The following is a 24150-nucleotide window of genomic DNA, read 5'->3' as shown; positions in this document are numbered from 1 at the left end:
TTAAACTACTTACCACTGTTCTGTTCCATCAACAGAAATCTTGAGAGAGACCGACAGTCCCTTAACGCAACATGACAAATTCAGACAGAGTGGGCAATCCATGCCATCGACAGCACATGGTATCTGAATATCGGTGAACTGTCCCTGAGAACAAAGGTAAAACAGTAATCAACCTGCTATAACAATCACTTGGCTATTATGGACACTTCAGATACATCACTTCCACACAAAAAATGCAGGAATTGTATTTCTACCTTAAGGAAACCTCTTTCATAAATGCACACTTCCATAGGTCCTTTCTATGTCATGGTCCATTCCTTGATGTGGTGAGGTAGCTTGCATGTCTCAATGACTCGGAGAGCTATGCCAGCTGGAGCATCAGCTCCTGGTAGGGTCACCCAGACTAGACTGGTCAAAGGGTAGAGATATGGACCGGACAGAGAGTCAAGAATGACAACTGTCTAGGAGAAGCAAACTCCAAAATCAAAACTGGGCTGGAGAGGCTCAGAATCCTAGTAAGGAAACTCTCCTAGGAGAAGGAAAACTCCAAACTCAAACCAAGTCCACTGAAGTCAGAGTACAGAAGCTATGCATAAGCATTAGCGTGGAAACCGAAAGGAAATGTCTGTACATGCACCAAGCTCTATGATCATCATCATCATAGGTCCTTTGGACATCAGACAAGTTTGTCTAATAGAAGACGATAAATTAAAAAACCTCGGTAGAATTAAGGTATCACAAAATACACAACTGATTATATATCAGAAATAAGAAGTAATTCATATCCAAACAATTAACATGTACCATAAACATAAACAACACTGTATTTTATAAATTATATCACATCAAATTTAAGCTTTTTATGACAAAACATGACAGAAATAAAAATGAAAGCCTTTTTGTCAACCATACGCAATCATGTAGTAAAAATTCCAATCAAATACCATATTATGCTTTTCATGACAAAATACGTTGAAAATCAAAAATATCAAAGCCTTTTTGATAATCATTTTTAATGTTTTGAAAAGTTCCAACCAAAACAAACTGAGTATCATCAATTATTGGCCCGAAATGAGATTTCGTATGATTGAAAGATCTGCCTACTTCTCTCTTTGCACAAAAATCCAGTCGGATTTGCTTCTTTTCTCTTGGTCCAATCACTCCAGATTTCTGGTCAAACTCAATTGAACAGTCTTCGGCATCGTCTCCTTTAGCCTTGAAAAAAATAAAATTAAAAGGTAAAATACAAATAAAAAAAATTAAAAAACCCAAAAAAAACCCCAATAACAAACAAACAAACAAATAGTAAATCCTTCTCTGTGTTCAGTCTTAGAAGTACATACACAATCTGTTGTATAAAATAACTGCAATATATCTCACCTCTCCCCACTGGAATTCTTTTGGCTGCAGACCCTGGCTGTATAAACTAACTGAATTATATCTCACTTCTCCCCACTGGAACTGTGTTGGCAGCTGTCCTTGGTTGTACAGAATAACTGAATTTATATCTCACCTCTCCCCACTGGAACTGTGTTGGCAGCAGTTCTTGGTTGTACAGAATAACTGAATTTATATCTCACCTCTCCCCACTGGAACTGTGTTGGCAGCAGTCCCTGGTTGTACAGAATAACTAAATTTATATGATTATATCTCACCTCTCCTCACTGGAACTGTGTTGGCAGCAGTCCCTGGTTGTACAGAATAACTGAATTTATATCTCACCTCCCCCACTGGAACTGTGTTGGCAGCTGACCTTGGTTGTACAGAATACATGAATTTATATCTCACCTCCCCCCACTGGAACTGTGTTGGCAGCAGTCCCTGGTTGTACAGAATAACTGAATTTATATCTCACCTCCCTCCACTGGAACTGTGTTGGCAGCAGTCCCTGGTTGTACAGAATAACTGAATTTATATCTCACCTCTCTCCACTGGAACTGTGTTGGCAGCAGTTCTTGGTTGTACAGAATAACTGAATTTATATCTCACCTCTCCCCACTGGAACTGTGTTGGCAGCAGTCCCTGGTTGTACAGAATAACTGAATTTATATGATTATATCTCACCTCTCCTCACTGGAACTGTGTTGGCAGCAGTCCCTGGTTGTACAGAATAACTGAATTTATATCTCACCTCCCCCACTGGAACTGTGTTGGCAGCTGTCCTTGGTTGTACAGAATACATGAATTTATATCTCACCTCCCCCCACTGGAACTGTGTTGGCAGCAGTCCCTGGTTGTACAGAATAACTGAATTTATATCTCACCTCCCTCCACTGGAACTGTGTTGGCAGCAGTCCCTGGTTGTACAGAATAACTGAATTTATATCTCACCTCTTCCCACTGGAACTGTGTTGGCAGCAGTCCCTGGTTGTACAGAAAAACTGAATTTATATCTCACCTACCCCACTGGAACTGTGTTGGCAGCTGTCCTTGGTTGTACAGAGTGACTGAATTTATATCTCACCTCTCCCCACTGGAACTGTGTTGGCAGCAGTCCTTGGTTGTACAGAGTGACTGAATTTATATCTCACCTCCCCCCACTGGAACTGTGTTGGCAGCAGTCCCTGGTTGTACAGAATAATCAAATTTTATATCTCACCTCCCCCCCCCCCCCCCCCTGGAACTGTTTTGGCAGAAGTCCTTGGGTGTACAGAATAATTTAATTTATATCTCACCTCCCCCCACTGGAACTGTGTTGGCAGCAGTCCTTGGGTGTACAGAATAATTGAATTTATATGCCACCTCTCCCCACTGGAACTGTGTAGGCAGCAGTCCCTGGTTATACAGAAAAACTGAATTTATATCTCACCTCCCCCCACTGGAACTGTGTTGGCAGCAGTCCTTGGTTGTACAGAATAATTGAATTTATATCTAACCTCCCCCCACTGGAACTGTGTTGGCAGCAGTCCTTGGGGTGTACAGAATAACTGAATTTATATCTCACCTCTTCCCACTGGAACTGTGTTGGCAGCAGTCCCTGGTTGTACAGAAAAACTGAATTTATATCTCACCTACCCCACTGGAACTGTGTTGGCAGCTGTCCTTGGTTGTACAGAGTGACTGAATTTATATCTCACCTCTCCCCACTGGAACTGTGTTGGCAGCAGTCCTTGGTTGTACAGAGTGACCGAATTTATATCTCACCTCGCCCCACTGTAACTGTGTTGGCAGCAGTCCTTGGTTGTACAGAATAACTGAATTTATATGCCACCTCTCCCCACTGGAACTGTGTTGGCAGCAGTCCCTGGTTGTACAGAATAATCGAATTTATATCTCACCTCCCCCCCCTGGAACTGTTTTGGCAGCAGTCCTTGGGTGTACAGAATAATCGAATTTATATCTCACCTCCCCCCACTGGAACTGTGTTGGCAGCAGTCCTTGGGTGTACAGAATAATTGAATTTATATGCCACCTCTCCCCACTGGAACTGTGTAGGCAGCAGTCCCTGGTTATACAGAAAAACTGAATTTATATCTCACCTCCCCCCACTGGAACTGTGTTGGCAGCAGTCCTTGGGGTGTACAGAATAACTGAATTTATATCTCACCTCCTCCCACTGGAATTCTTTTGGCAGCAGTCCTTGGTTGTATAAATTTTATCTCACCTCTCCCCACTGGAACTGTGTTGGCAGCAGTCCTTGGTTGTACAGAATGACTGAATTTATATGATTATATCTCACCTTCCCCCATTGGAATTGTGTTGGCAGCAGTCCTTGGTTGTACAGAATAACTGAATTTATATCTCCTCCCCCCCCCCCCCACTGGAACTGTGTTGGCAGCAGTCCCTGGTTGTACAGAATAACTGAATTTATATCTCACCTCCCCCCACTGGAACTGTATTGGCAGCAGTCCCCTGTTGTACAGAATAACTGAATTTATATCTCACCTCCCCCCACTGGAATTCTTTTGGCAGCAGTCCTTGGTTGTATAAACTAACTGAATTTTATCTCACCTCTCCCCACTGGAACTGTGTTGGCAGCAGTCCTTGGTTGTACAGAATGACTGAATTTATATGATTATATCTCACCTTCCCCCATTGGAATTGTGTTGGCAGCAGTCCTTGGCTGTATAGAATAACTGAATTTATATCTCCCACCCCCCCCCCCCCCCCCCCCCCCCCCACTGGAACTGTGTTGGCAGCAGTCCCTGGTTGTACAGAAAAACTGAATTTATATCTCACCTCCCCCCACTGGAACTGTGTTGGCAGCAGTCCTTGGTTGTACAGAATAACTGAATTTATATCTCACCTCCCCCCACTGGAACTGTGTTGGCAGCAGTCCTTGGTTGTACAGAATAATTGAATTTATATCTAACCTCCCCCCACTGGAACTGTGTTGGCAGCAGTCCTTGGGTGTACAGAATAACTGAATTTATATCTCACCTCCCTCCACTGGAACTGTGTTGGCAGCAGTCCTTGGTTGTACAGAATAATTGAATCTATATCTCACCTCCCCCCACTGGAACTGTGTTGGCAGCAGTCCTTGGTTGTACAGAATAATTGAATCTATATCTCACCTCCCTCCACTGGAACTGTGTTGGCAGCAGTCCTTGGTTGTACAGAATAATTGAATTTATATCTCACCTCCCCCCACTGGAACTGTGTTGGCAGCAGTCCCTGGTTGTAGAGAATAACTGAATTTATATCTCACCTCCCCCCACTGGAACTGTGTTGGCAGCAGTCCCTGGTTGTACAGAATAATTGAATTTATATCTCACCTCTCCCCACTGGAACTGTGTTGGCAGCAGTCCTTGGTTGTAGAGAATGACTGAATTTATATGATTATATCTCACCTTCCCCCATTGGAATTGTGTTGGCAGCAGTCCTTGGCTGTATAGAATAACTGAATTTATATCTCTCTCCCCCCCCCCCCCCCCCCCCACTGGAACTGTGTTGGCAGCAGTCCCTGGTTGTACAGAAAAACTGAATTTATATCTCACCTCCCCCCACTGGAACTGTGTTGGCAGCAGTCCTTGGTTGTACAGAATAACTGAATTTATATCTCACCTCCCCCCACTGGAACTGTGTTGGCAGCAGTCCTTGGTTGTACAGAATAATTGAATTTATATCTAACCTCCCCCCACTGGAACTGTGTTGGCAGCAGTCCTTGGGTGTACAGAATAACTGAATTGATATCTCACCCCCCTCCACTGGAACTGTGTTGGCAGCTGTCCTTAGTTGTACAGAATAACTGAATTTATATCACACCTCTCCCCACTGGAACTGTGTTGGCAGCAGTCCTTGCTTGTACATAGTGACTGAATTTATATCTCACCTCTCCCCACTGGAACTGTGTTGGCAGCAGTCCTTGCTTGTACATAGTGACTGAATTTATATCTCACCTCTCCCCACTGGAACTGTGTTGGCAGCAGTTCTTGGTTGTACAGAGTGACTGAATTTATATCTCACCTCTCCCCACTGGAACTGTGTTGGCAGCAGTCCCTGGTTGTACAGAGTGACTGAATTTATATCTCACCTCCCCCCACTGGAACTGTGTTGGCAGCAGTCCCTGGTTGTACAGAATAACTGAATTTATATCTCACCTCCCCCCACTGGAACTGTGTTGGCAGCAGTCCTTGGTTGTAGAGAAAGACATTTGTAACATGGGGCACACCCACGTAATGGTCTGTCAGAGTGATGACACATTCCAGCAGGCACACAGTGGGAGCCTGGACCTCAGCAAAACAATCAATACAGCTGAAATAAAAACACAAACACATTATAAACAAAATGTAACTGTTGTACACAAGACAGAGTATATTTCAAAATGTAACTGTTGTACACAAGACAGAGTATATTTCAAAATGTAACTGTTGTACACAAGACAGAGTATATTTCAAAATGTAACTGTTGTACACAAGACAGAGTATATTTCAAAATGTAACTGTTGTACACAAGACAGAGTATATTTCAAAATGTAACTGTTGTACACAAGACAGAGTATATTTCAAAATGTAACTGTTGTACACAAGACAGAGTATATTTCAAAATGTAACTGTTGTACACAAGACAGAGTATATTTCAAAATGTAACTGTTGTACACAAGACAGAGTATATTTCAAACAGTTTAGAAACATTTAAACATTAACATGTAAAATTTTGTTCAATGTCAGTAGTTAAATGTAATGCTTGATAAAAACAAAAAGTATTTATAATTATGTGTATGAGTGTGTTCCCGGCTGACTAAACATGGATGGATAGATGGATGGCTAGGTGGGTGGATGGATGGATGGGGTTTTGGTGGGTGTTCAATGAATAGTTGGATGGATGAGTGGGTCAGTGGGTGTTGAATGGATGAATTGATGGATGAGTGTTCAATTAATGGCTGAATGGATGGATGGATGGATGAGTGGGTTTGTGGGTGTTCAATGGATGGATGGATGAATGGATGGATAGATGGATTTTTGGTGGGTGTTCAATGAATAGTTCGATGGATGGGTGGGTGGGTGGGTGGGTTGGTGAGTGTTGAATCGATGAATGAATGGGTGTTCAATTAATGGTTGAATGGATGGATGGATGGATGGATAGGTGGGTGGGTGGATGGATGGATGGATGGGTTTTCAGTGGGTGTTCAATAAATGGTTGGATGGATGGGTGGATGGGTTGGTGGGTGTTGAATGGATGGAAGGATGGATGGATGGGTGTTCAATGAATGGCTGGATGGATGAATGGATAGAAGGATGGGTGGGTTGGTGGGTGTTCAATGAATGGATGGATGGATGGATGGATGGATGGATGGATGGATGGATGGTAGGTGGGTGGATGGATGGTTTTATGGTGGGTGTTCAATAAATGATTGGATGGATGGATGGATGGATGGGTGGGTCGTGTGTGATGAACGGATGGATGGGTGTTCAATGAATGGCTGGATGGATGAATGGATAGAAGGATGGGTGGGTTGGTGGGTGTTCAATGAATGGATGGATGGATGGATGGATAGGTGGGTGGATGAATGGATGGTTTTATGGTGGGTATTCAATAAATGATTGGATGGATGGATGGATGGATGGATGGATGGATGGTTGGATGGGTGGGTTTGTGTGTGATGAATGGATGGATGGGTGTTCAATGAATGGATGGATGGATGGGTGGGTGGGTGGGTGTTAATTGGATGGATGGATGAGTTGGTGGGTGTTGAATGGATGGGTGTTCAATGAATGGTTGGAATGGATGGATGAGTTGGTGGGTGTTGAAAGAATGGACAGATGAGTGTTCAATAAATGGATGGATGGATGGATGGATGAGTGGATGGGTTGGTAGGTGTTCAATGAATGAATGGAGGGATGGATGAGTCGATGAATGGATGGGTGGGTGGGTGGGTTGCTTGGTGGGTGTTGAATGGATGGATAGATGGGTGGATGTATGGATGGATGGATGGATGAATGGATGGGTGGGTGGATGGTGGTGGATGGGTGGATGTTGAATGGATGGGTGGATGGATGGATGGATGGATGGATGGATGGATGGATGGGTTAATGGCTTGATGGATGGATGCATGCATGCATGGATGGATGCATGCACTGTATGTATGGATATAACAAACTAAATTAATGAAACAGGTTCACATTACTACATGTTGTAAACACAATAATATTAACAACAACAACAACATCACCATCACAACAACAATAACAAAAAGACACCAACAAAACAACAGTAATAATCACCATTTGTTGCCATTTTCAACACCAACTTCGAAGATTCGCTTGACAGTCTTTGGATTCTTTGGAGTGAATGAGACACACACAACTTTTGTTTCCAGTGGTTTCAGTTCACCACAGCTGGGCGTGAAGACAAACTCACTCGGGGCCTGTTGAAACACAGAACGTTATATAACGACCATCAAAAGAAAGTGTACTTATCAGTGTTAGAAACTGTACAACATTTGATGCAACTGGTGTATTTCAAAAAAATAATCACTTGACAAAATCAGATGTATACATCACAGTTCACAAACATTACTAAGGGTAAAATGTAAGATTTCACATAAAAATGTTTCGATATACTTTCTCTTCATTGTCAGCAGTTAGGTTTTTAAAAAAATTATCAAACTGAATCAATTGGATAATGTGACAACTATTCATTTCAGTAATTTACAATGCTAATTTTATACATTTAGAATTATAATACTAAATACAAATAATATTGATATATAAGAAAAAATTTAAATTGTAAATTGTAAATAATTTATTTGTTGAAATTTTAAAACAAATGTTTATGTGAACTAAGAATATACTTCCATTACATGGGGTGGGATGTAGCCCAGTGGTACAGTGCTCGCTCGATGCATAGTCAGTGTGGGAATGATCCCCGTCAGTGGGCCCATTGGGCTATTTCTCGTTCCAGTCAGTGCACCACGAATGGTATATCAAAGGCTGTGATATGTACATGTACTACCCTGTCTGTGGGATGGTGCATATAAAAGATCCCTTGCTGCTAATCAGAAAGAGTAGCCCATGAAGTGGCCACAGCGGGTTTCCTTTCTCAATATCTGTGTGGTCCTTAACCAAATGTGTGATGCCATATAACCGTAAATAAAATGTGTTGAGTGCATCTTTAATTAAAAGATTTCTTTCTTTCTTTTGTTCCATTACATAAACATTAAACAATATTTTGTTATCATTACATCTTAGTGCAAGCACATATAATGAATGAATGAATGAATGAATGAATGAATAAATGAATACCCCAGAAAGAAATAAGGAATCACAGAATGAACAAATGAATGAATGAATGAATGATGGAAGGAAGGAAGGAAATAGTTTATTTAATGACACACTCAACACATTTTATTTATGGTTATATTGTGTCAAACATATGGTGAAGGACCACACAGATACCAAGGGAGGAAACCCGCTGTCGCCACTTCATGGGCTACTCTTTTCGATTAGCAGCAGGGGATCTTTTATATGCACCATCCCATAGACAGGATAGCACATACCACGGCCTTTGATGTACTAGTCGTGTGCCATGGGTAGGAGCGAGAAAAAAATAGTCCAAATGGGACCACTGATGGGGATCGATCCCAAACCGACTGCGCATCAAGCAAGCACACTTTACCACTGGGCTATGTTGAATGAATGAATGCATGAATGAATGCATGAATGCATGAATGAATGAATGAATGCATAAATGAATGAATGAATGCATGAATGAATGAATGATGAATGAATGAATGCATAAATGAATGCATGAATGAATGAATGAATGAATGAATGAATGCATGAATACATGAATACATGAATGAATGAATGAACAAAATAAAAACAAACAAATGAATACCATGGGGTCCTCATCTGTGTTACATATTGGCGCAGGACAATTTGTAACGGTCCACGGAGTTGTTACTTGGGACTGGTTGGTCAGAGTCATTTCCTTAGTTACCGACTGACCCAGTCGGACCAAACCAAAATTGATGTCTGGTTCACGGATCGTGAGCTCAGGACCCTGTAAAAAAAGGTGGTTGCAGTCATTTAACACAAGTGCAATGTTCAGCTAATAAGCACTGTTTATTTATAGCTATAGTTCACTGTGCAGAAGAATATTTAAAACATTCATTTCCAAAACATGATATATGCTAATGTTAAGATTTTAGTATAACTCTACAATACTAAAGTTTCTGTCAAAACGCAATCTACTGTGCTTTGTGTGATAATGCTATTTCAATGTGCAGCAAAACCATGTTTGTTTTTTTCTCAAAATAATAAGCATTTTGGAAATGAACTTTTCATATATTATTTATGTACAGCACCTGCAGTATGGAAATGAATATGCTATAGTTGATGAATAGCAGGGCTCAAACTTAACGATGAGATATAAATTGCTGTAGTTTGAGAGCATCACCAACGGTACTTTTGTGCCGCTGGATAAAAATTACTGCCATTGGTAATACTCCTCAACGATAGCAAAATGTATACATCTGGTGTACATTATTTGCCAATATTTAATATTTGTACATTTGAAATATGTTTACAAACAGCAAAATAACCTTTCAGTCATGTTGCCAAAGTCACTTTTAAACAAATTCCTGTAGGCATGCTCAAAATGCCCACTGATCGGTTGTTTTAATCCAGGAAATGTTTTTTTTTTTTAATTCCTGTGGCCAACAAATTTTTAAGTTCAAGCCCTGGGATACAGATTTAAAGACACAATACTCAGTAATAGATTCAGTCTGAAATAAATGTATTATTTTACTTATATGATCAGAATCATTAAAAACAAGAAGTGGGTCATCTTATTCATCTTCTTTGATTTTATATAGATAAAATGAACATTATACTATGAACAATAGAAAACTGTCAATGATAAACAAGGGTGCTGTCAATAAAAAAAAAAACCTACATAATAAAGAGTGCAAAAGCCTTGTTAAATGCAAAAAGAAACACATGTATAGTTTTGATTCACTGAAGTGATAACTTAACTTCAAACTCGACATGCAACATGGGGGTGCTGTCAGTAATATAAACCCGAAATAACAAAGAGTGCAAAAGCCTTGTTGAATGCAATAAGAAGCACAAAGTGATCATTCCCTGAAAAGATACCTTAACTTTGAACTCGACATGCAACATGGGGGTGCTGTCAATAATATAAACCCTAAATAACAAAGAGTGCAAAAGCCTTGTTGAACGCAAGAAGAAGCATACAGTGTTCATTCACGGAAGAGATACCTTTAACTTCGAACTCGACATGCAACATGGAGGTGCTGTCAATGTTATAAACCCTAAATAACAAAGAGTGCAAAAGCCTTGTTGAATGCAATAAGAAGCATACAGTGTTCATTCACGGAAGAGATACCTTGACTTCGAACTCGACATGCAGGGCGAGAGGTTCGTCCATGTTCATCACGTAACAGTACAGAGTTGTGCTGATCTTCCCCGGCTCGACTCCCGTCAGACCAAGCTCCAGATCCACAGCCATCCCAGGATCTACACACAGAAACAAAAACTATCTAAGTGAATTACCAGAGGGCAAAAGTTTTAATTAAAGCAGGACTTCTAGAATGTTTATAAAATCCACTAGCCATGGGATCATTGATTTAACAAATTTACTAGCCATGATTAAAAATTCACTCGACAATTTTACTAAATAATAATAACAATCAGATATCAAAAATTCACCAGCCGTCGGGCATGGCAATAGTAGTTATTTACTAACCCAACATTGAATATCACTAGCCATGGGAGTGGGGCTACCATAACCTAGAAACCCTGATTAAAGACGAATCAATAAATACCGGAAAAACATTTTCGTTAATGACAACTATTTTTCAACTTGTGGCATATAATAAATGAAGAACAGTAACATAATAATAATGAAAATCTAAACAAATATGACCAATAAATCCATAGAAAAATAATCAGTAGAAAATAAAGGTATATTATACCTTCTTTTTCCAAAAGAAATTTAGTGTTCAACATATGGTACTACAAGTAATAATGGTGTGTGAAAGAAAAACTGCTACAAAGTAGGATAACAAAGAATCTTTCATATATGCTTAACCAACAGGAAGACCTATCATAGTCTTTTTACATACTTACTATAGTGAACAACAATTTCAAAATAACATAGAAAACATGTTACGTAAATATGCTTTCGACGCCTTAACAGTTTTGCTTGTAAATAAAAAGTTATAACATCTTACCAAGTTCTCCATTTGGCGGCTCCACTTCTATAATATGTTTCTCAGTGTGAGGCTCCCACTGGAAGGTTATCACCGAGAAGCTGTGATTCGCCATCTGCAAAATAATATGTCAGCAATGAAGAAACAAGTCTACAGAAGTTATGATTGGTCACCTGTAAAATAATACTTCAGCAACGTAAAAGAAATCTTACAAAAACTGTGATTAGCCATCTACAAAATGATAGCTCAGCAATGTAAAAATCATACACAATCTGTGATTGGCTATTTGGAAAATGATAGCTAAGTAATTTAAGTGTTTTACATAGGCCAGGTCCCGTGCTTATAAACCTTTTAGAGGCCAGACTCAATCTCAAATGACGTCAAATGCATGTAATTTTTATGGCATTGCCATGACGTTACTGTCTCAAACTCTATTAGAGTCTAGAGTCTAGACTTTAAAACTTTTATTAGCACCAGGCCTGGTCAGTGCTAGTAAATACTTCTGACCTTCATAAACTTATAATATTATGGACTGCATTTGTTTCTTAGAACTGTACATACAATTTCTTATTTTCAATTTATTTAATCTTATATAGATCATCTCATTATATGAGATGCAAGTACAAAGATCCTCTCTTGGAAGAGAAGATGGCCGAGATACATCTGGCCAGAAAACAAAAGAAAACAGACAGGAAAAACCCCTGAAATAAAATGGAAAAATCCAGCATCAAATTAATAACAGTGGAGGACCATGGTTAATAGCCTATGCTCTCAGCAAACAAACAGGCCTAAATGTAGAGAATAGCTAGTTAATGACATAGGATATCGGTTTTATCCTGTGAAGGTAAGAATGGGAAATTCCACGAGGATGAACAGGATAAAGCTGATATCAACATCATTAACTACATTAACTAGTTATTATTTTCATCCTGCAGTTCATAAAAATTAGGGGGGGGGGGGGGGGGGGAGAGCTATTATTTCTGTTCTTTCAGCTACTATTGTACCATTGTTATTGTACGATGACCTAGAGGTCAAATGAGTCATAATCTGCTAGTATATATTTATGACTTTGCTTTAATCGGTCAACAAAATCTGCAAATAGAAACAGTGGTTGCAGGATAAAATGACCTAATATGGACCAATTCAGTAAGGGCAAGACACGGTGTTCATGGAACACAATCCTAGTTCTCTGAATGGTGAAAAATACTGTTCCAAATACACCTAACGTACTACATGTAATGATAGAAAGAATCTTACGGTGAATAGTTTCTTGATGGTTGTGCCAACGAGGTGTGGTCCTGGAACGTACATGGCGTATGGGTGCAAAACAACATTTGGTGTGACGGCGGACCCTTTTGCTTCAATTTCAAGACCTGTAACATCTCTGTATTGTACAACTGCAAAGTATAACAAAACAGTCCATAAATCAAAAGAAAGAATTGTTTAATGCCATACCAGCACACAATTTAGTTAGTAAAAATTAAATATCTAATATAGTTCATGGGCCAGACCCCGAAATTTAACGAATTGGTATCACCTGGGTGGGCAAATTCTCATGGTGATTTTTTAATAGCCATATGCCTGTAGTTAATAAATTAGTATGATAGACTTTTTGGTGGATATTACCCCATAAACATAGTGAGGCGAGGACAAATTCTTGGACAATATTTTGGGGTAGGGATAACAAAATGTATCATAACTTTGCAACCAATGGACATAGCCACACAAATGAGCACTCAAAATGTTTATATGAAAACCCTCTACTCGCTGATTTACAATATATACAAATTGGTGTAATAATGAGGTCACCAGAGGTCAAACAGTCATGACATTTTGTCGATTTTAAAAATCTGACACCTTGGCATTAATGGTACTACTGCTTCATGTATGAGGGATATATTTCAACTCCACTGCCTAGAATGTGAATGATAGACACCCTGCGAGTAATTAAAGGGGTCATTGTTAAATTGTTTTGAAAAAAATGTGCCTTTACAACAAATGACAGAAAGTCACATTTGCAAAACTAACATAAAAGTGTGAAAAATCCATAATCACTAGAGGGCAAGACTTAGCCCAGTGGTAAAGCGCTCGCTTGATGCGCGGTCGGTTTGGGATCGATCCCCGTCGGTGGGCCCATTGGGCTATTTCTTGCTCCAGCCAGTGCACCACGACTGGTACATCAAAAGCCGTGGTATGTGCTATCCTGTCTAAGGGATGGTGCATATAAAAGAACCCTTGCTGCTAATCGAAAAGAGTAGTTCATGAAATGGCGACAGCGGGTTTCCTCTCTCAATATCTGTGTGGTCCTTAACCATATGTCCGACACCATAAAACCGTAAATAAAATGTGTTGAGTGCGTCATTAAATAAAACATTTCCTTCCATTTCCATAATCACTTTGCAGGCAGCCAACAGATCCTTACACACTACCAGTAACAATTTGAATATATATTACCATTTTTGCATTGTCCCGCAAGATCACACAGTTGTGAGAGTTTAGTTAATTAGGCCCCCGATAATTTAAGTTTTGATCATGGCAGATCACATTACTTTTCTCATCCATAATGCTTTCCTTTAATTTAATCATTTCAAGACCATAGTGAATTAATTAAAAATACATCATGAATCCATTTTTTTTAAAAACAATATTATCTGACAAAAAGAACTCTTCAAATTTCTTTTTATTTTACCAAACATACCTCTATCCTTGTTATAGACACTATAAAACAAATTAAAGTAAAGAAAAACCCAACAACATAGTACTGTAGCAACTATTTGTTTTAAATTTTGCTTACAACCAAACATATCTTTATTCTTATTACAAACATAATGTAAAACATTAAAGTAAATTAGAAACCACCTATAATGATTATTTGATGGAAAAACCTTTGACAAATTAGTTTATAAAGGATACTAACTGCTTGATGGAAATATATCTGAGATCCCATCTTCTTCTGACGTGACAGACAATCGACGTTCTGACTTGGTGCTTGCAGTTTCACTGATGTGAGGGACTTGTTGCAGCATCATGTGAAGAACATCATGGAATTCACCAAGCTGCAGAAAAAAATAACTGAGTACAGACTAAGTGCAACACATACACATTACACTAAAATACTGGGTATTAAAGGAATGCTTAAGCAAGGCTTTTGGACTGGTATGCATATTCAACGATATACAATGCACATTATTGCTTAATATCAACAAGTATAATCTTATAGTTAATTAATAAAACGGTTAAATGTGACGGCTATTATATATAAAGGGCGCAGCCATTTTGTACCATCCCAGTGAATACGCCCTCTGGCGAGCCGGTAGTTACGTAATACTTAACGTGTCATGTCAGGAATTAGTCTTAGAACTGAAGACACAAAAGTACCTGATTTTTGTGAATGCATCGCAGTGTTCTGTAATAATAGCCATCCCAGTAAGCCAGCAATAAGTACATATTATTTTTCAATACAAAATAAACCACCATTGTCAAAGTGTCGAAATAACTGTATAATGTTTTGTCCATACATTAACTCATGCACTGAAATGATATTTGGAAAGAAAATGGCTGCCCCCAGTTGGCAGGAATAATCACAGGTTTTTTTTAGTAACTCTAAAATTACGCGTTTTTCATTTGTTAAAGTGTCAGTATGTGTTGGTGGTCCGGGTATGCATCTTTCAACACATAAGGCTCATGTTTCAGTTTAATCTCCGTTTAATATATATTCAAGATGACCAGAGCCTTGCTTTACAAAGCGATCTTAGCATATAAAGTAGCTATGCACTTAAGGTAATCTTCGCGCAAACATTGCTTCATAAAACGGGACTCAGGACCATGGTCAAAACAGTTAGTATCTGGACTTCAAATCTGCATGCTCAATGCAGATTACTGTGAAGAGGGAGTAGGACGAGTGTTCATTATGGAAGGAATGGTTTAGGAAAGTAGGAGGTCATTTGAAAAAAGTAGGCAGTTATATCTATTGGATGTAATGAGGTGTATACTTATATGTAGGAAAATTAATGGTTATGACAGCAGTAACCATCAACAATTGATTCCTATTAAAGGGACATTCCCGAGTTTGCTGCAATTTTTAAGATGTTACCGACTAACAGAGACTTTTTAATGATTGTAATTACATATGAAATATATTTTCCTGCATAACATATTAAAGGCTGTATATTAAACGTGTTTCTCATCGTTTTAATATTTGTACTAGCGTAAATTTAATTTTATTTCCTAAGACAAAATCCAGTTTGGGCTTCTTACAAATATTAAGATGACCAGAAACACATTGAATATACAGCCACTGATATTCTAAACAAGAAAATATATTTAATATGTAAGTTTAATCGTAGAAATATTTTATTAATCGGAAACATTTTATAATGCAGCAAACTCAGGAATGTCCCTTTAATGAACATTCTGGATGGGTGGGAAAGGTATATTAAAAGTAAATTTTCATATTAGTAATAAAAAATGATGCAAGCAAAACTATAGGACTATGTTGACAAAAAATATACAAAACTTTATAAATTTTCTCAATACTTTAAGGAAACAAAACGTAATCATAAATAATTTCATGCATCGTTATATTCGTGATATGAAATAAGCATCATTTTTGTAAAAATCATTTCAACTTATTTTCGCGCTTATATCCAATTAAGGTTCAAGCACACTGTCCTGGACACACACCTCAGCTAGCTTGGCTGTCTGTCCAGGACAGTGGATTAGTTGTTAGTGGTTAGCGATAGCGAAAAGGGTGTAGTGGCCTTACACCTACCCATTGAGTCCTTAAGAACTCGCTCTGGGTTGGAGCTGGTACTGGGCTGCAAACCCTGTACCTACCAGCCAGTAGTCTGATGGCTTAACCACTGCGCCACCGAAGCATCAAAAGACTTATTATAGAATCTTATTCAAATTAAAACTAATTTTCGTAAAAATTATCATCAAAGAACATCACAAACCACTGGAGGTGCAAACGTTGCCTTGAAGTCCATGGTTTGGTCGGGAGCCAAAGTTCCGCTGGGAGGGTGAACGCTGAAAACCGCGTCGAGATCGGGAATCCGGTCCTCGGGCTGTTCTCGCGCTACTTCGTCAGCCTCCATGTCGGGTGGCTGCATCTGAGGCTTGTACACCATCCATTGAAACGGCAGCTCCACATTCCTGGCCATAGAAAGGAATGGAATGTGTGTGTAGACACATTATTTTAAGCAGCAACCGTTAGATGTCTAATGCATGATAATTGTAATAACTTGGTGATAGAGAAAAACACTAAATAACAGTATTTAATTAAAAAACACATTGATTTATTGCAGCATTAATCTTAGGCATTTGAGGTAGGTATGCTGCATGGTGGTCACTGCCCCCCCCCCCCTCCCACATATTATGTATTGTCCCCCATTCCCCCCTCAGTTGAAAAACAAAACAAATTTAATATTTATAGGATATTAAACGAGCTTCCACTTCATATCATGTTTATGTCCCGAGTGAAATAATTTTCAGTTGTCAATGAAGATTATTTCACAAGGCACATAAACATGATACGAAATGGTAGCGAGTTTAATATCCTATTTATTACCCATAGTTGATCTTAATTTATATCACTCATCTCGTTTTGTTGACGTTCCTGTGAGGTTGTAGTGCGTTAATTGATGACGTCATTGTGTGACGTCAAAAGTGTTACGTCTCACTTGGCATTCTAGTGGGACGTATCTCTTTGATACGTATCAAGATATTTGTAACTATATGGGTAATAAAACTGGCTACTTCAGTTGCTGGCATCTTTTAATACCTATGTTATTCTAGTTGCTGTGTGGCCGTAACATTTTACCTGTCTTAAATTTGTCTGAATAAATTTTCATTTATAGTATGCAGAGTCCACTTTCTTAACCCGAAGTTAACACAGGTTTTAATGCATCATACTTACGTGCAGTTATGGACGGAAATATTCCTGTCTGTGTACGTGAATGGGTTGAGCTCATCGAACCTGATGAAGTGTTCCGCCGTCGTGTCATGCAGCTCACCCAGCATGTGTTCTGACAGACCGTGCTCAACAGAAACAAGCTCAACCTTGGCAATTTCCCCTTGTCCTGTTTACAAAACAAAAAGAGTAAAAAATTGCAATATTCTGTATAAATCACCAAAAATAATAACATTTCTACTTTAAAAGTTCATATGCTGCATTAGAACGTGCTCATAATTATTGTTTCAATGAGGTTTTGACTAGAAATTATTGTCCAAAATACAACGCATATTTACGAAATTTGAATTGCAAATTCAGAAGAAAAAACAAATGTACCCAAGCGACCTTCACCTTTGAATTTATATTAGCTCTTATATTCCATGACCGAAGCAACTTTCACCCTTGATATTAGACCAGCTGTTACTATTTTATGACCCAAGCAACCTTCACCTTTGAATTTAGTCCAGCTGTTAATACTTAATTACCCAAGTAACCTTCACCTTTGAATTTAGACCAGCTGTTAAAAACTACAACTCAAACAACCTTCACCTTTGAATTTAGACCAGCTCTTATACCTCATGACCAAAGCAACCATCACCTTTGAATTCAGACCAGCTATTATAAACTATGACTCAAGCGAACATACATTTGAATTTAGACCTCTTATACTTAATGACCCAACAAATGACACATAAACTGAATGAATGAAAACGGAGTAATGTTTTACTTGTGTTATACTCTCTGGCAGTTTGAACTAACCTTTGACATTGACGTGTTTCACCTGGCAGTTGTCACAGATGAGCACAAGTTCCTGGGTGAATTCCTTCGCTAAATTCGGAGTAAACATGATTTCTATGACACCCGACTGGCCTTTGCCCAACTCAAAAGACGACGGCTGCACTTCAAACGGATGGAGCATCACAACACCATTTGTCACAACAGACTGAAATGTACAGTAAGTTTATATAAAAAAAAAATTCTTCTTCATAATAAAAATAAACCAAATTACTTTCGCTAGTTGATTTAAATGTGTAACTAGATAGGCATATAGATAACAACTATGTCAGTGGTACAAAATTGAAGAAAATATTGTTGAAAAATCCAGTCTAAGAATAAGATGGCTTGGATGAATAAATCAAAACAAAAAACAAAAAGAAGACATACAGACTCAGACCATAGCAGAAGAAAGGATTATTATGTGACTGAAAAGTATAGCCATTGTATTGTCTGCTGGGACATAGCGATCATATAAACAAGATATATCCAATTAAGGTTCAAGAATGTCTTTCCTGGACACAATCTCTGACTTCGCCAGTGACTGGTTTCAGAACAGAAAGGGTGGGTGGGTGGGTGGGAAGGAGGGGATTATATATACTTATAGTATGACTTTGATCCAACAGCAGCGCAGAAAACTTGAATAAAATTTAATGCAGATAAAAAGAATATGATTTATATTATCACTCCTGAAACTGAAGGATTCTGCATGCAGTCCTTTTGTTCTAAAAAAAAACCCCACATACTCTAAAGTTTGTTGCAGGCCAGGAACTGCTTGGTATTATACAAAAGCGACCGGGTCCTCCATCATTGACAACAACATACTGGGTTACATGACATCCTCCTACAAGACAGCAGCCTACATCAATGGTAGAAGGTACTGAAAAAAACACACAAAAAAAAACCCATCTGAATATACTCTAAAATATAAATACAAACATAATATGTCATTATATATCTTAACATCAAGATAATGAAGCAAATCTTTGAATTTGGGCAAAAATTATGGAGACATTTGAGAAAAATAAGCTGGCCTGTATTTCCACCAACCTACTAACAGTATCAGTTGTAATCCATGTAAAAATGCATGGTGAATTTGATTTGTTTGGAGGCAAAAATCAGTCTGCCTCCCCCAACCCACCCCTTAACAAAATGGAAGCCTGAGCCAAAATGCTTCAAAATGTCAGTACCCAATCCTTGCAATTAAGAAATGTCCATCGAAAAAAACCCTGCAAATATGAAAAACACTCAATATAATCCAAAGCAAAAAAATGCTGTGGAATTTTTTTAATTCAGCGGCAATCTCCACAGCATTGCTGATTGCTGTGGGCAATTGCAAGGGTTGAGTACCATAAATGGAACAGAAACAGACATCTATCTCATTGCAACTGCAAGTAATACAAATATATCATGTCAATCATAAATTGCTTGTTAATTTATTAAAGATGAGTATGACTATGTTTAACTGTTCATATGAGAAGTTAAAACACTTTCCAATGTCTCCCACGATTTCAATCTGTTTCGATCCTTTCTGTCAGTTTCCTCCAACAGTCTTCTGAGCTGTCCACACCATCACCTACTTGTCTCAATTTCCTCCACTGGTCTCTGTGCATCTTCGTCCTCCGCCACTAATAAAGCTGGTTTGACCCACAGCACTAACTAATGAATGCCAGTAGTAGTGGAGCATGGTAGGTAATTACAAGTGTCTCTTAACAATGCCAGAAGTAACTACTGAACACCCTCCGAAGTGGTCAGACAAAGCCCACAGCTAAAAGCTTATGGGAAATGGCAGGTGTGTGGCACGGATAGCCACAAGAGACAACCACCTGTCACAGTTGGAGAGACAAGGAGTAGGTTGTGGAGATGGACAGCAAAAGAAGTTGAAAGTTAGGAGTTGCCAGAATGGAAAGAAATGAGATGGAATTCAAAGAAGTAAAAGGAAAGGGGGCAGTGGGATTAAAAAAATAATAATTAAAATATGACAAGTTAAATAAATGAAGTGTATCACTCACGTGCTAGTGATGGGGGTTCTCTGCAGCCCTTGACTGGGACAATGAGAGGCTCTGGTGACTGAGTCTGTATCACGATGTAATCGTCATAGTCGCACAAAGAATCCGGAACAAACCGAACAGGATATTTACAGCTCATTCCAGGTGCTACGAGACCATGTTCCCCGGGAAACTGACCTGCAAGACAAAACTGATACCTTAATATTTATAACAATGAATAGTTATTCAAACAAAATATCATCAACAGTGTTAAATAAAGGAAAACAAATCAATGAATGACACATATCATTTCATTTTTTTTAAAATAATATTCAATCCAGATTTCGGGTCAGGGTGGTTACTACCAAACCATTAATACACGTAACATTGAAGAATTCATAAAACTAATTTTATTAAAAGTCACATGAATAAACATCAATATTGCAGCTAAACTCACAAGTCTATTCATGCTCCAATATACCAAATAAGAAATGGACCTTAAAACTAAATATAAAACTAAGTTTTAAAAACAAGTCAGTCTGCTTCTACAAACATTCAGTCTGCTTAAAATCAACAACAATACATTATTCCAAAACTCTGGGGACCTGTCAATGACCTCTAGAAGATAGCACAAGTCCTGATTACTGATATGATGGCCATAATTATAGGATATTAAACAAGCTTCTATTTCGTATCATGTTTATGTCCAGAGTGAAATAATTTTCAATTGTCGCGAGCTTTAGCGAGTGACAATAAAAATTATTTTACGAGGGACACAAACATGATATACGAAATGATAGCGAGTTCAATATCCTATTTATTACCCATAATCGATCTTAATTTATATAACTCAACTCATTTGGTTGATGTTCCTGAAGGTTGTAGTGTGCCAATCGATGACGTTATCGAGTGACGTTATGAAATGTTACATCCCACTTGGCGTTCTAGTGGGACGTATCACTTTGATATGTACCAAGATATTTTTAACCATATGGGTAATAAAAAGATTTAACACTGAAGAATACATTATTCTAAGATACAATTTTATAGTTTTTAGTTTTGCCATTACTACTAAAAAATACACTATAATGCTGTTAAGAGATATTTCTTACCTAAACCAACAGCAAAGTATTGTGTTGATAATGGCAGCACTCTGCACTGTCGCAACACTGTGGATACATTTTTAAGTTCCAGAACAGTCTATAATAAATAAATAAAATAATGAATGGCAAACATTTGGTTATAAAGTATTAGATTAGTCCATGATATATTCAGTTTTAATTCAGCTCTCAATATCTACAACAGGTGTATTTGAAGAAAAACATATAAAACATCACAATTAAACCCTTCTTCAATCATCGATTTTATATTATATCAATTAGTAAAGCTATATATTACTGCTTGAATATTAAATATGTTTACAATTACATTCAAGGCAAGTTCAAGATTTAGAAGTGCATGCTGTGTTTCTGGAAGACATTAAATCTATAAGTTATCTGTCATATGATTACTAATAGGGGTTCAACGATACGGTCAAAACAGTATTGCGATATATTGCGATATAAGAAACTGTTTTGCAATATGTGTTGCAATATAGTTGATATTATTTAAATTTAATATTTATGGGGTTTTTTTTTTAAATGAAAACAGAAGTCATAACTTTTAAATGATCTTTATTAGTTTCAGCTGTCAGGGTAAATGTTTTAGGCCATATTTTAATTTTTTCACACAATACTAGTCTACTAGAACACTGGTGTGACGGTGTCAAACTATTTATAAATTGTCACATTCAGAAATCCTTACTATCGGGCTTTTCCGTCGCTGCTCGCTTGACACGGAAATGTACGTATTGAGTTGCAATGTTTCGGCAGATTGACCGAACCAGAGCTGAGGTTATTAGCCGAGGTATTTTGGACGATCGGCCGAACTATTCCGAGTTCAGTGAAAAACAGTGAAGTGTGATTCTCATTTGTTGGTTTATTTCTTTGAAAATGATAGCCGTAGCCGTATTCCAACGTAAATGAACAATGAATGATAATGTGTAAGTGACAAAACATTTATTTGTAATTATCGTTAACTGGTTATTTTCACTGGACTTTTAACGCGTTTTTGTTTAGAAGTTAGAACCAAGTATAACCGACCTATCACTTCGTATGCCAACATGATTGTTACATTTTCTGTCATCACCAATTAATAAAATGATGTGGTTTTTGTTTGTTTGTTTGTTTGCCTATTTCAAGTCAAATAAGATACAAGGAAAAAAACATAGCGTATAAAAATCATGATACGCAAAACTGTACCGCGGTTCGTGTCGAGCTGAACAATTATCGCAGTATACCGGTATACCAGTTTATCGTTGCAGCATTAATTACTAATATGTTATAAACTTTAATTAATTCCCCCAATTACAGATTACATCATGGAAAGAAGATTTAATACCTCCATGGTACCTTGTACAATCAGAATGAAAAAAAGAAATGTAATATGTCATCAGATATAATATGGTTAAAAACTACACAGATAATGAGAGGAAACCAGCTCCATGGGCTACACTTTTTGATCAGCAGAAAGGGATCTTTTATATGCACAATCCCACAAAAAAAAAGAGTACATACTAAGGCATTTATTACACCAATTGGGGCAGGACATAGCTCAGTGGTAAAGCATTCGCTTGATGTGCGGTCGGTCTAAGATCGATCCCCGTCAGGGGACCCATTGGGCTATTTCTCGTTCCAGCAAGTGCTCCACCACTGGTGTAACAAAGGCCGTGGTATGTACTATCCTGTCTGTGGGGTGGTGCATATAAAAGTCCCCTTGCTGCTAATCGAAAAGAGTAGCCCATGAAGTGGCAACAGCAGGTTTCCTCTCTCAATATCTGTGTGGTCCTTAACAATATGTCTGACGTCATATAACCGTGGATGAAATGTGTTGAGTGCGTCTTTAAATGAAACATTTCCTTCCTTCCTTCCATGTTAAACCAATTGGAGCACTGGCTAAAATGAAAAATAGCCCAATATTGATCTACCAAGAGGGATCAATCCTAGACTGATGATACATCAGATAAACACTTTACTACTGGGCAAGTCCTGTCACTAGAAGTAGTGTTATAAAGGCTTCACTGCACCTTCCAAAGAGTAGTAATGGGTTGGTTTTTTCATTTCTTTACCCCACCTGTAGACCTTTGACAACTGCACCAAGAGTGCCCAGAAGTTGGACAATCAAGCAAGAATGAAAGAAAGAAAGAAATGTTTTATTTAACGACTCACTCAACACATTTTATTTACGGTTATATGGCGTCAGACATATGGTTGAGGACCACACAGATACTGAGAAAGGAAACCCGCTGTCAGCACTTCATGGGTTATTCTTTTTCATTAGCAGCAAGGGATCTTTTATATGCACCATCCCACAGACAAGGTAGTACATACCACGGCCTTTGATATACCAATCGCGGTGCAATGGCTGGAATGAAAAATAGCCCAATGGGCCCACCGACGGGGATTGATCCCACACCTACCGCGCATCGAGCGAGTGCTGTACCACTGGGCTACGTCCCGCCCCTAGCAAGAATGATTGCTTACTGTTTAATAACATTTAAACAAACCTCATAAACTTCTCCTACTGCATAGTTGGTGAAGATGATAACGGGAGGAGATGGCTGGAAAATTGGAACTGGCTCCTTTGGCCTGGGAATCACAAGTAAATAAAATAAAACCATTTCAAAATAATAACAACATATTAATAGAACATATTTTACAAACCTGAATATACTTCAAAGCTAATCTTTCATAAATTTACAATTTCATTTTAGATAGTTC

The 24150-nt window shown here is 38.3% G+C and overlaps 1 protein-coding gene across 1 annotated transcript in view; it reads right to left on the bottom strand.

Annotated features, from left to right (window-relative positions):
- LOC121381822 (deleted in lung and esophageal cancer protein 1-like) overlaps window positions 1–24150 on the bottom strand; it is a 55403-nt gene that overhangs the window by 20136 nt on the left and 11117 nt on the right. The window contains exons 7-22 of the mRNA XM_041511183.1: window positions 23937–24018; window positions 21445–21532; window positions 20357–20530; window positions 19091–19224; window positions 18330–18513; window positions 17535–17697; window positions 16573–16771; window positions 14535–14673; window positions 12875–13014; window positions 11639–11732; window positions 10792–10922; window positions 9280–9444; window positions 7665–7807; window positions 5541–5694; window positions 1105–1215; window positions 14–144 (exon numbers count right to left, since the gene is read on the bottom strand). Coding sequence (XP_041367117.1) covers window positions 14–144; window positions 1105–1215; window positions 5541–5694; window positions 7665–7807; window positions 9280–9444; window positions 10792–10922; window positions 11639–11732; window positions 12875–13014; window positions 14535–14673; window positions 16573–16771; window positions 17535–17697; window positions 18330–18513; window positions 19091–19224; window positions 20357–20530; window positions 21445–21532; window positions 23937–24018 — 2232 coding nt within the window. The remainder of the gene's footprint in view (window positions 1–13; window positions 145–1104; window positions 1216–5540; window positions 5695–7664; window positions 7808–9279; window positions 9445–10791; window positions 10923–11638; window positions 11733–12874; window positions 13015–14534; window positions 14674–16572; window positions 16772–17534; window positions 17698–18329; window positions 18514–19090; window positions 19225–20356; window positions 20531–21444; window positions 21533–23936; window positions 24019–24150) is intronic.

The sequence above is a fragment of the Gigantopelta aegis genome, chromosome 9 (genome assembly GCF_016097555.1).
Source record: "Gigantopelta aegis isolate Gae_Host chromosome 9, Gae_host_genome, whole genome shotgun sequence".
Taxonomy (NCBI): domain Eukaryota; kingdom Metazoa; phylum Mollusca; class Gastropoda; order Neomphalida; family Peltospiridae; genus Gigantopelta; species Gigantopelta aegis.
The sequence above is the reverse complement of the archived record's forward strand: the minus strand, read 5'-3'. Positions and strand labels throughout refer to the sequence as shown.